Source organism: Camelina sativa, chromosome 15, assembly GCF_000633955.1.
Source record: "Camelina sativa cultivar DH55 chromosome 15, Cs, whole genome shotgun sequence".
Classification (NCBI taxonomy): Eukaryota; Viridiplantae; Streptophyta; class Magnoliopsida; order Brassicales; family Brassicaceae; genus Camelina; species Camelina sativa.
In genome coordinates, this window is record NC_025699.1 from 923,479 (window position 1) to 937,249 (window position 13,771).

The window sequence follows — 13,771 nt, forward strand, 5'->3', positions numbered from 1 at the left end:
AACAACTAATCGATTGATTGTTGATCTATAAAAAATGATCATATATTCATATTCTCATCTTAAGCATATCATTTTTATATTTTTTCCGCATTCAAACTTTTGTACTTTATATATTATTTGGTTTTTGATTTTTTTACATGGTTAGGAAATTTTTGTTGTATGTATTTATCAAATTAAAAAAGAAAAAATACTAAATTAATATATATTTTTATTAATGTAAATAACAACTAATTGATTGATTGTTGATCTATAAGAAAATAAAAATGATCATATATTCATATTATCATTTTTAAGCATATCATTTTTATATTTTTCCACATCTAAAGTTTTGTATTTTATATATATATATATATATTTTCTTACATGATTAGAAAACTATTGTTGTTGTAAATGTGTTTATCAAATTAAAAAGGAAAATAATACCAAATTAATATATTTTTAATTAATGTCAATAACATCCAATCAATTGATTGGTTGATCTATAGAAAAATGATCATTCTAACCGTGCACATAGTCAGTACAAAACCTTGCAGCCTTTGAATTATAAAAAAATATTTAAATCATTATTATAAGGTCAAACTATAGTTAGAGAATATCTTGGCCATATATATGTATATATAATTTTTGTTTCTTTCCGTTAATTACAAGATGATGGGATGATGGGATCATAATATTTATTAATTTTATTATGTGTAACTTTAAAATATTGTATAACATATACAGTAATTACTATTTTCCAAATTATTATAAAATATTAATATAATTGTATGTGATTACAAGATGATGGGATAAAGTATTATATGTAATATGTATATTATTTTATAGTGTTTATTAATTTATAGATCTTTTACTTTATATGGTTTTAAAAAATGGATAATAATGTTGGTTTTTAAAGCAAAAAAAAATTATAAAAAAACACTACAAAATCACTATTACTTAAGAATCCCCTACTTATGTATAGGACCAAAATACATAAAATTGTAAAAGGCAAAAGGCATCGAGTAAGTAGATGAGCGATTCTAGACATGCAACGACTCAAAGCAGCCAATACTTATCGTGGACCTGATCAGATCGATCTTGGAACGCTTGAGCTTTGTTGATTTGCTTCGAGCCACGTGCGTTTCTTTATGGTATACCGAATCGTGCATCAACTCCATGGATCATCCACTTTCCAAACGAATCTGAGGAAATCAACAACGGTTCATGTAAGTTGTTCGATCCTCGTAACCATTGTTCCTACATGGTAAGAGATCTCGGGTTTGATTTGGTTAGAAGTCGTTGTTGGGGAGTTCCGGTAGCTGCTTCTTTATGTTAGACCATAGAAACGACTTTCATGAGTTCATCTTTTGAATCTGTTTACTCGAGAGAGGATTCCTCTGCCCTCTCTGGAATCAACCGATGGATGTGATCATCCGATGAAATATATTGGCATAGGATACATTTTGATCAATACACAGAACTTCTTTGATACCATAACTCTTTAAAATATAAGGGAATGACACTGATTCTTCTGAAAATGTTTCTTGTAGTAGCAATATAAGAACAGACAATGCGGTTTTGTAGGTAGATGAAATAAGCAAAGACTACTTAGTCATTTGGAGTTATATGGTGGCGTTTTTGCATGTCACAAGAAACGATGGAAACAATAGCTGTAAAGTGATTCAACCTTTAAAGAATCAAGGATGCGTCGATATGGTGTGTTTAAAGAAAGCAAGCTTTACGTGCTTAGTGATACTCGAGTCACTGTTCTTGATTTCTCCCGTGGTGATTCTCCAGTGGAATGTGCAAGTTTCAAATCAATGTATTATCGTTACTCATTTCACGTCAAGAATCTTGTTTTAACTTTGTCTGGAGAAGTTTTGATCGTTGTAACCGATATGAATGAATATCGTCGCAATGAGTGCGTCGCCGTTGTATACAAGATGGATCCTAAATCATTAGAATGGAGCATAATCAATTCTATAGGGGATGAAGCACTGATTTTGGATTTAGGAATAACGGTTGCAGCCAAAGATGGAGTTATGAAAAATTGCATATATATCAATACAATTGACAACGAGCGTCATGATAATGGATACAATAGAAGTAGTCTACAAGATGCTAAGAAGGGTATTCGCGTCTACCATATAAAAACCAAGAAAGTGGTCCAAGTGTATCGACCTCTTAGTGCTTCGTCTCCAATACATTTCAAGCAAGCTTGCTGGTTCCTAAATGGTTGCTTTAAAGCTAAAACAAGTTTTGTCTTTTGGGCCATGAATGGATGCAGTTTTTGATTCAGTTTTTTGATTTGGTTTTTAGTTTTTCAATTTTAGATTTTAGTTTTAGATTTTGCTATTAGGTTTTTGTATGAAAAATCCCAAAAAAATTGGTTTTTGGTTTTTGAGAGTAAAGAACGTAAAAAGAGTAAAAACTAGATTCTCTAAATTATAGGAGTAGTAAAAATCTAAAATCGTGAATGGGAGAGTACAACCAAAGAGTTTTTCTAAATTCTAGGGAATCCAAAATTTTAAAATCTTGATTGATTAAAAATGAGATTTTGAAAAACAGAAACCAAAATCTCTTTTTAAATCTACAAAACATTCAAGGCCTTGGTAAGGCTGTTGATTATTTTCTTTTATATTGTGATATAAAGAGTACAGTTCCTAGATTATTTTTTTTTTAAATAAATAATTTCAAATGCTTTTTGGACTTAAATCAGACCATACTTTGGTTTCCCGGTAAAATCCGAGGGCCTTTAGTAGACAAATCATTCCGAGAAAGAAGGAGCGATGATGATGAAGTTATATACAATTTAACTCGATTAGTTTTGCTAATTTGCCTATAGTTCTAGTAACTCGATGAAGTTTGTGGTTTTGATATCATCATCAAACTTTTGTTTCTTTCTACTCGGTCTTTTTAAGTTTGCCTATATGCCATGTTAGAATTTCCTCGGTACACACGTGCAAAGTGGTTCACACACACGTGGGTTTTAAAAGGTAGATTTAATCTAATTTTGTCTGACTTTGTATGCATGTTTTGTGAAACATAACAGATAGAGCTGAAAGAGAAAGAAGGAGAGTGTCCTTCCCCTGAGTCTGACAAAGCTAAATCAGAATAATGCATTTACATCAGTTTTAAGTTAAATCACACCAATAAGTAGTAAGTAAACAAAGTCATTCCATTGGGGATGATCTATTCAAATCCTATACAACAACGACAAGAGCCCTGCCAATATTGTTCTTGTGAATTTGATACTAGGGTACCACGGTTACTTCTAACACACGCCACTAAGGCAAGTTATTATGGTAGTGCATAAATTGATTTAGAAAAAAGTTCTAGATCTTATTTGAATATTTCGTAAAAATAGAGGGTTCTCTTTGCAATTTTTCCTAAATTTTAAGATTCTGAGTTCTCTATTAACAATACAATTTTGGTCAAGGCCCACGTACTCGAGTCATTGTAAGATTCTGAGTTCCCACATACTCGAGTCATTGTATTGTTATGGGCCACTAATTTTGGTCAAGGCCCAAGTAAAAAGTTATGTTGTGTTTGTAACTTGTTAGTTAAGTCCAAGTTAAGGGCCGAGTGTGTTAGCGTTGCTAGAGTTAAGAGTGTCGTGTAGGAAATGAATCAAGGAGCTAGAGTTCCAATGGGTAGTAGAGTGGCTACTAGTGTGGCTTGTGTAAGAGAGTCGTTAGTAGAAGTATGGTCTAGAGACTAGAAGTATCCTTGTGGTATATGTATGTGTGTGTGGTTGAAGAAAAAGATAGAGATCACACAAAGGAAACACCTCTCTAGTTGGAAAGAAAACCCTATAATCAAATCGAAGTTGAGTTCACAAAGACGATCACGGAAATTGTAGAGGAAGGCCAAAGCCAAAGTACAAAAACCTAAATCACTGGCCAAACCTTTTTCTATATATATATATAAGATTCACCTTTTATAATTATGAGTGATTAACTTCAATCCGTTTGGGGTGGTTCCAAATTTTGTTTTAACATATGTCCTCAGTTTTCCTTTTTTTTTATTGGCCTCATAATTAAATTTTGACCAAAAAAAAAGGAGAAATATGAGATAGTTTATAGAATTGTCGTAAATATTTAATTTTTAATTAGAAAAAGAAGCTTTAATGATATTTAATTAATGGAGGTGTATTTGAAGAAATTAATCTTTATGAAATAATTAATTTGTTTTATATAGAATGAGTATTTTTCAATATTTTATTTTTTAAGATTAATAATTGACTGATAAGATATGTGTATATAATTTTACAAAATAATATAGAGGCATTTACAAAAGTACCTTTTATTCTATACTATTTCGCAAATATACCCTCACTAATTTTATTTTTTTGCCAAACAAACACCCTCACTTTTGTTGTCTATTTTCAAAATGACTAAATTTTAAACTCTAATCTTTAAATACTAAACCTACACCTCCTCAAAATTATATACTAAATGTAAAATAAAGAATCCAAACCTAAAATAAAAAAAAATCCTAAAAGATTAATTTAACATATTTTGAAATAGTGTTAAAAGAGTACAAAAATTAAAATTGTCTTAAAGGGAGTTCGATCTTTCAAAGGGCTTATGCCACATGATTTATATACGATTTGAGGCCATTTTCCCCTGGGGAACAATCACCTTTTCCACGCCATCAACAATGAAGTAACCACCTTCGTCATATGTGCATTCTCCAGCTTTTATCAAATTTTCACCAGATTTGTCATTTACTGCGTATTTTTTCAAGTGGATCATGATGGGAACCTAAAAAATAAAGGCGGTGTTAGTTTGATTATCAGACTTCTGGTGTAGAAGAAGCATATATATATATATATAAGTATGTATGTGTACTTTTCCAATGTAAAGTAGGAAAGTTTCTGATTCTTTGCCAACTTCTTGTATGGTAATATTGACATAGATAGGAGAGGCATAAATGCAACTTCTCAATAACTTTAGGAAGCAAGAGAGTGATATCTCCATTAGGCTATGTGATCTTTGGAGCATGTATATCAATGTCTCCGAAAGCAATAGTCTACAAGAAAAAAACAAGTATATCAGACCAAAAAGGGATCTCAATAAGAAGTTTGCAAACTGTTGAAACAAAAAGATAGAAATTAACATGAGTGTGAATAGAGTGGGAGAAAATCTGCAGAGCTGGGGTATCGCGAATAATACGTTGCAGAGACTTTGTAATAAACGTATTAAAGGACTCCAGCTGATGGCGAACAGGGCTGTTGTCCTTAAAGAAAGTAGAGATGAGATGCAACGCATCGTCTTCACCAAAATCATTGTCTGATATTACTAATGCATAGCAAAATGGAAGCAGAGATCAGATCAAAGAAACAAAATTTGAAAGTCTATCCACTCGTGGTTTTTGCACTTTCTTAGGCAACAACATCATCTCACCTGGCGGAACCATCGATTGGTTATGTTGTTGAGGCATTTGCTTGTCATGATGCTGCAGCTGCTTCACTTGTTCTTCCATGTTGGGGTAGAACCTCGATTGATCGGATAATTCCTTTTTTTTCTCTAAAGCGATTAGGTTAAGCCGCCTCTAGAAATTTTTTTTTTTTATCGGCTTCATTAAATAACCAAAATAAACAAAAGTTGGTAATTAAACAAGGCAAATGACTATGACTTGTAAACCAAATAAACCTATAACTAGATTAGGACCTTTTTATTTATATTTTAATTTTATATAAAATATGATTTATATGATTGTATTTTAAAATTTTTTTGGATAAAACATTATGCAATAAAATCATATGCTAAATATGATGACTTGAAAAAACACTTATTTTGTAAGTTTTATATTATTAATAATTTTAGATAATTACTCATGCTATAACACAAGTTAAATTTTATTTTTTACAAAATTTTGTATATTTTATATTTTAAAATAAAATTTTAATATGTTGTATTAATTTATGTATGTGAAGTTATTTCAATAATGTATATTCTACATCATGACTTGAATGTCACTATGAGACATAATTTTGTAAATTTAGTTTTTAAAAAGCGAGTTATTATATTATGAGTAATTTAATATGTGTTATACTTTTTGTTTTAACATACTTGGTTTCTTGGAATTCTTTTATATTATAGCGACATAATATTGATCATTGCTATAACAAATCAAATTAGAGCGTTTATAGTTTCTAATTTTTTGATCTATTAAATCTTTATGATATTCTTCAAAATATCAAGTTTCAATATTTTAAAAATATTTCAAAATAAATTATTTATAGTTTATTATATTAAATAAAATTATAAAATTCAACAAAAAAATATGAAATTGAGTTTAAATATTCAAATTTTGATCCGTTAGTCAGTAAAATTTTAAATTTAATAGATATTATTTTTAAAGAATAATATTACTAAAGGTTGAATATTTTATAGATTGAACAAATTATATTTATTTATAAAAATTCAACTTATGGTATATCCAGAAATAAAACTATTTTTTATTATAATAATTAATATGAGAATTTATTTGTTTCACAAAATAGACTCATATATAAAGATGAGATGTGAAGTATAATAATAATTAACAAATTAATATGGTAAGTTAGATATCAAAGAATTTTATTTAATGAATAATTTAATAAAAGAAATTAATATAGTAACTTAGATGATATCAAATGATTCTTTGGGATATTCTTAAGTGTATTCATATAGTCCACTGATTGACCAATTAATCAATAACCTATTTTTGTAACTGATCTATATTTAGTCTATAACCTATTTTGTAACCAATTTATAAATATTATATAGTCTACAAAAAAATGTTGTGTAATTCCATAATACTATACTAGATTAGGACCCGCGGTACACTGCGGGGCAAAATTATTTATAACTAAAATATTTAAATTATAAGTAATATTTGTTGGTTAAATATGTTATAATTATATAATAATTGTTAAATAAACCATATAATACTTCAATATAATTTATTTTTACATAATATTTATTTAATTAATCTAATTAGATATGTCTATTCTTTGATACCGACAATGTTAACAAAATAATGAAATGATGTTTTACCCATGTAACACGAATTAATGATATTTTTTAATTTATATAAATATCGATAAAACCCGTCCCGCTATATAACTCGTCCCAGGATATTTTAACTCACACTATATAATCTTAATTTTTAATATTTTTTACTTACTTTATATTTTAACTCACACTATATCATCAATAAAACCCGTCCCGCTATATAACCCCGTCATGGTATAATATTTATCATATTTAACATTTTAGAAGTTTTAAATATTTTTCATATTTAACCTTTTACAAATCTTTAAAATAAAGAACCGAAATAAACCAAATAAAAGTTTTTAAAGTTTGAATGTCTGATAAATCAAGTTTTCTACTTATTTGTATTCAGAATCATTTTGTTCTCTTTTATAGTATGACTATGAACCATTGTCTATTTTTTTAGACGATGTGGGATATTGTACCCGTATTTTTTATTCATCTTTTGAGTAATATATGTCCGTTTTAAAAAGTTTGTTTTACATCATATGCAGAAAAAATCACAATTTTTTATTAACTAAATGTATTATAGAATAATTCAAGATAATTTAGATATAAATTTAAATAAAAAGTGAAAGGGAATCAAATATTTATGTTTGAATGAGGTAGAAATATTTTCTTATTTTTTAAATCTTATCTATAATTAATTTTGAAATTTTGGTAACTAATATTAAAATCAATGCATTAAATGTAAAAACTTTCCAAAAAGTATTTTTGAGCAAAAACTGCTGCAAAAATACTAGTATAGATAGAAGATTTCTTAAATTTCCTTTTTTTTAATCGTCTTCATTAAATAACCAAAGTTGGAAAATATATAAGGCACATGACTTGTAAACCAAATAAACCTATAATTTGTTAAAAAAAAAAATTTTTTTTGATCGTCTTCGTTAAATAACCAAAATAAACTAAGTTGGGAAATAAATAAAGCACATGACTTGTAAACCATATAAACCTACAATTTGTTATATTTCCTTTTTTTCTTTTTGGTTTGATTCCTTTTTACTATTAAAAATATATATAATTATTTGGTCATCTATATTCATTTCTTCATGACAATAGAAATTAACCGGTTCTCTACCAGGGGAAAAAAAAAAATAGAAATTAAGCAGTTTCCTTTTTCCAATTATTATGTATCACTTATCAGTATGTCCCAAACGATATTAATTTATAAAAAGGGATGTTATAGGTGACGATATTTCCAAGGGTTTTAACGCCTCTATAAAGTGGTGTTATAGGTGACGGTGAGTGAGAGACAAGGTGAACAAGGGTGTGTACTAATTAAATCAGGCCATACTTTGGTTCCCGGTAAAATCAGGCCATTCCGAGAAAGAAAGAGCGATAAGGATGGAGTTAAGTTCCAGAGGTATACAATTTAACTCGATAAGTTTTGCTAATTTGCCTATAGTTCTAGTAACTCGATGAAGTTTGTGGTTTTGATATCATCATCAAACTTTTGTTTCTTTCTATTCGGTCTTTTAAGTTTGCCTATTTGCCATGTTAGAATTTCCTCGGTACACACGTGCAAAGCGGTACACACACGTGGGTTTTAAAAGGTAAATTTAATCTAATTTTGTCTGACTTTGTATGCATGTTTTGTGAAACATAACAGATAGAGCTGAAAGAGAAAGAAGGAGAGTGTCTTTCTCCTGAGTCTGACAAAGCTAAATCAGAATAATGCATTTACATCAGTTTTAAGGTAAATCACACGAATAAAGTAAGTAAACAAAGTCATTCCATTGGGGATGATCTATTCAATCCTATACAACAACGACAAGAGCCCTGCCAATATTGTTCTTGTGAATTTGATACTAGGGTACAACGGTTACTTCTAACACACGCCACTAAGGCACTAAGTTATTATGGTAGTGAATAAATTGATTCAGGAAAAAATTCTAGATTTTATTTGAATAGTTAGTAAAAATAGAGGGTGCTGCTATTTGCAAAGTTTCCTAAATTTTAAGTTCTCTGCAATTTTGAGTTCTCTGCAATTTTGAAGAAAAAAACAAAAAAAACTCATCACAAAGGAAGGCAACAAAGTGTTGTGTTTTGTCTAATGGGCCACTAAGTTTGGTCAAGGCCCAAGTAAATAGTTATGTTGTGTTTGTAACTTCAACTTGTTAGTTAAGGAGGAATATGAGATAGTTTATAGAATTGTCGTATAAATTAATGGAAGTGTATTTGAAGAAATTAATTTTTATGAAATAATTAATTTGTTTTATATAGAATGAGTATTTTACAATATTTTATTTTTAAGAATAATAATTGACTAATAAGATATGTATATATAATTTTACAAAATAATATAGAGGCATTTACAAAAGTACCTTTTATTCTATACTGTTTTGCAAAAATACTCTCATTTATTTTATTTTTTTGCCAAACAAACACCCTCACTTTTGTTGTCTATTTTCAAATGACTAAATTTTAAACCTAATCTTTAAATACTAAACCTACACCTCTTCAAAATTATATACTAAATGTAAAATAAAGAATTCAAACCTAAAACAAACAAAAAATCCTAAAATATTATTTAACATATTTTGAAATAGTGTTAAAAAAGTACAAAATAAAATTTGTCATAAAGGAAGTTCGAGCTTTCAAAAGGCTTATGCCACATGATTCATAGTCGATTTGAGGCCATTTTCTCCTGGACAACGATCACCTTTTCCAAGCCATCAACAACGAAGTAAACACCTTCGTCATATGTGCATTCTCCAGCCTTTATCAAATTTTCACCAGATTTGCCATTTAATGCGCATTTTTCGAGTGGATCATGATGGGAACCTAAGAAACAAAGGCGGTGTTAGTTTGATCATCAGACTTCTCGTATAGAAAACAAATCGGTATGAGGCACATATTATTAATTAATAATTTTAAAATTTATATAATAAAAATATGAAATAAAAATAATTTCTAATTACTTTAAATATATTAAAACTATAATATCAGAAAAGACACAAAATCAGAAAAGTCTATATATACTTAATTACATATATCATATAGTATAGTTTATTTGTCCAATTACAAATCAAAACAAACATGTAATTTATTTATTTTTAAGTATGATTTGAATCGACATTTATTAAATATGATATAAGTTCTAGTTTGTTTCACAATTTTTGGAGTTCTATTTTATTTAAGCGCTATGAAATAAACTAAAAAATGATAATAAAATGTTTACTTAGTTACTGATTTTACTAACATTTTTATAATTCAAATGTAATTTTTACAGTTTAAAAATAATAATTTTGTTCTAAAAGTCAAAATGGAACTACAATCGTTGTGGTTTTGTCATTTTCCTAATTTTATTACGCATCATACCTTTTCCCATGTGTAAAAGTTTCATTTTTTTATGACTAGTGAAAAATATGATGGCAAAGGATTATTATCTTTCACTAGATCTCCAAGTAGTGATAAACCGGGGTGTAAATTAAGCCAGCGGCGATCATGTTTTCAACTTTGTATTAACTAATCTAAAAGATTATTGCCAATATCAAACCTATTAAAGCGTACGTATTGGCAGGAAAATAATATCTCAAGGGGATCTTCTTGGATATCTCAAGGTTATATCGTAAAGTGATGAGATTGATATATAGGCAAAATGATGGGTTCTCTCTTTGTTTTCTCTATCTATATACAGTGGGATGAATTTCAAATTGTACGTAAACTTTCATGCAAATACAAGTCAAACGTTTTAATCTGACTCATTCTTCGCCTGGTCTTACTAATGTATAACAACGACCGATTTCATATTTTTAAACACTTTCAAATATGTTGAAATCCAATGAAGAAATTTATTAAATAGTATTTGTAAAAAATTTAAGCAATAATACAAGATTTTGACAGAAAAATTTAGATGAATGGTTAGATAAGCAAACATATGATTTTGTTAGATTTTTAAATAATATGAGAAATCCACTAATTAATAAACTTCCAAAACTTTGTTGGCTAAAAATATATGTCTTTTCTTTCAACCTAGATTTGGTTTTTAATTGAAATAATTATATGCTAATTTGATATACAAAAGAGAATATAAATTTGACAATCGATAAAGTCTTCGAATATAATTAGCCGAAATTAAGGTTTTGAGCGAAACAGAGGAGCTTACTTGAGGTAACTACTATATCTGCAAAAGTTACTCTGTTCTTGTCTCTTTTGTGGATTCAAAACTTTCTTCTTTCTTTAACGACTGGTGTGTATATATGCTAGGAAAATTGTGAATTTATTCATTCAAAATCATGGTAATAGCTTGCTGTATAAGTAATAACATAAGCTTGTGATTTAAATTGTTTAATTACTCTTTTGCAGTGACTCTGTTTTTCCAAATTTTGCAAATCTTTCGAGCAGCACCATGCGTATTAGATCTAAGTTAAAACCATCTTAAGAGTTTAGACCTTATGCCAAAACATTTCTTCATTAGTTAAACCATGTTTGAGAACAGGGAACGAAAAAGAGTTAAAAAAGAGTTATTGACAACATTCACAACATAAGATCACTCGAAAGAGGTTACTCAAAACCCATATCAGGAGTTTCCAAACTAGGCTAGGTATTTTGCCGAAGGCGAATCAATCCCAAGAACTTATGATAGCTCCTATGTTCTTGATTATCTCTTCTTCACATGCATACCATTTGGGTATGATCTCCAACACATATGGATACATATCCCTAACCGAGTTTTTGATGGTATTCTCCGTGACATCCACAACCGTTCCAGTTTCTGCAAAAGAAAAACAAAAAATTGTCTATGAGACACGGATTGTTAAACTAGAGAGAACACAGTTCAATTTTTTGGTTAGTGAATTACCTCGAATAGCTTTCTTTTTTGTCTGCGATATCTGAGAGACCATGAATATAACACCCCCAAGAACAGATATACGGTTTCTCCAAATATCGAATTTCTCAGCTGCCTCAACGGCATCTCTAATTGCCTTGGACTCTCTAAAACTTATCTCAAGTTTGGAACAAAACCGGGGAACCAGTTCTCCGATCTTTATAATCTCATACTCATCAGCCAAGAAGCCTTCATCTGACCCTATAACTTTGTTTATCGTCAAAAAACCTTTGTTTATAACCTTTGGTTCAACACCGGTGACCGTCGATATCTCATTCAACGTTCGAGATAGTTTAAACTCACGACAAGCCCATGAAACGGAAGCGGCACAGACAGCTATTAAATTCTCCCCCTCACCTAAGCTACCGCTATCATACAATTTATACAAAATATCGCAAGCCGTGAAATTGATAGCCTCGTGTAGGCCTAGCCCTAATAATTCCGTCACTCTATGTATTTCGTTGTACGCTTCCGTGGCGAGACCGCCTGATTTGAAAAGAAGGTAGTTAGGAGAGTTTAGGTCACTGAGATCGTTGTTGTATCCAATGAAGTTATCATTTAGAGAGAGGTCACATTCCATACACAGTGTCGCCGGTCTTGAAGTCAAAACTCGTGACAGTGACTCTATTGCACTCGAAGCAGAAGCAGCTTCCGTTCATTCTCTTACGGTGTTTTAGGGTTTCTTTTTTTTTCTGTTTGCTACCGCGCGATCGAATAAGAGAGTATGATGGATTCGATAGTTTTAGGAGTATTATTATTTATAGAAGATGGAGTAACCTAATTTGTTAAATGTCCTTTTTCTTTTTGGTTTGTTTCCTTTTTACTATTAAAACATAGATATAGTTACCTCGTCATATATATTCATGATCATGGCAATAGAAATTAACCAGTTTCCTTATTCCAATTAGTATACAGTATGTCCCAAAAATATTAATATTTAAAAATATCTTATTATTATTATACATGTACCAAAGCATGAGTTTGTCTCTCTTTATAAATAAAATTCTTTCTTCTTTCTTTCACGACTGGGATATATACGCTAGGAAAAATGTAAAGATTTCATTCAAAATCATGGAAATAACTTGAATTGACTCTGTTTTTTTCTCTCCAAAGTTTGCAAATCTTTCGACTCGAGCCTACTTAAACTTGACTCGAGCAGCCCCATGCGTAATTAGATTTGAGTTTAACAACCCATCCCAAGAGTTTAGACCTTAAGCGCGAAAACATTCCTTCGTTAGTCAAACAATGTCTAGGAACAAGGAACGAAAAGAGTTAAAAAGTTATTGACAACATTCACAACATCGAAAGAGGTTGATCAAAACCAAATTTGTAAGGAGTTTCCAAACTAAGCTAGTCATTTGTCAAGCAGTCTAGTCTTCACAAAGTGCGGGGATGAGAACGTGATGAGCAAGCTTTATCAATGACACAAGTGCTAACTCAAGTTAAGCAAAAGGGAACCAGAGTTAGTATATATAAGTTAATCTCTGGTTGAGTGTTGTCTTTGTTGGACGACAAAGGAGTTGCACATGTCATGAGAAGGACAGTTTGTCCATTTGATGTTCAAGAATGGATTCGGGCAAAACGAAAACGTTTTTGGAGGGGCCAATTCAACCTTTTAATTTGCAACAGCTCAAGTTCAAGGGTTTTAACGCCTCTGTAAAGTGGTGTTATAGGTGACGGTGAGTGAGATACAAGGTGAAGAAGGGTGTGTACTAATTAAATCAGGCCATACTATGGTTTCCCGGTAAAATCAGGCCATTCCAAGAAAGAAAGAGCGATAAGGATGGAGTTAAGCTCCAGAGGTATACAATTTAACTAGATAAGTTTTGCCAATTTGCCTAGTTCTAGTAACACGATGAAGTTTGTGGTCTTTTTTAAGTTTGCCTATTTGCCATGTCAGAATTTCCTCGGTACACAC

General features: G+C 30.0%; 1 protein-coding gene and 1 pseudogene across 1 annotated transcript; one reads left to right on the forward strand and one right to left on the reverse strand.

Annotated features, from left to right (window-relative positions):
- Nucleotides 870-2,273, forward strand: LOC104747982 (annotated as a pseudogene).
- Nucleotides 11,588-12,433, reverse strand: LOC104747983 (plant-specific TFIIB-related protein 2-like). The gene is made up of 2 exons (XM_010469684.1): nucleotides 11,827-12,433; nucleotides 11,588-11,739 (listed from the first exon to the last, which is right to left on the reverse strand). The coding sequence occupies exons 1-2, from the start codon at nucleotides 12,431-12,433 to the stop codon at nucleotides 11,588-11,590; spliced, it is 759 nt and encodes a 252-aa protein (XP_010467986.1).

Coding starts and splice junctions, on each gene's coding strand:
- LOC104747983 (XM_010469684.1), bottom strand. CDS start 12,433: ATGGAATGTGACCTCTCTCTAAATGATAACTTCATTGGATACAACAAC. Junction 11,740..11,826: donor AAAAAAGAAAGCTATTCGAG/GTAATTCACTAA, acceptor TTTCTTTTGCAG/AAACTGGAACGGTTGTGGAT.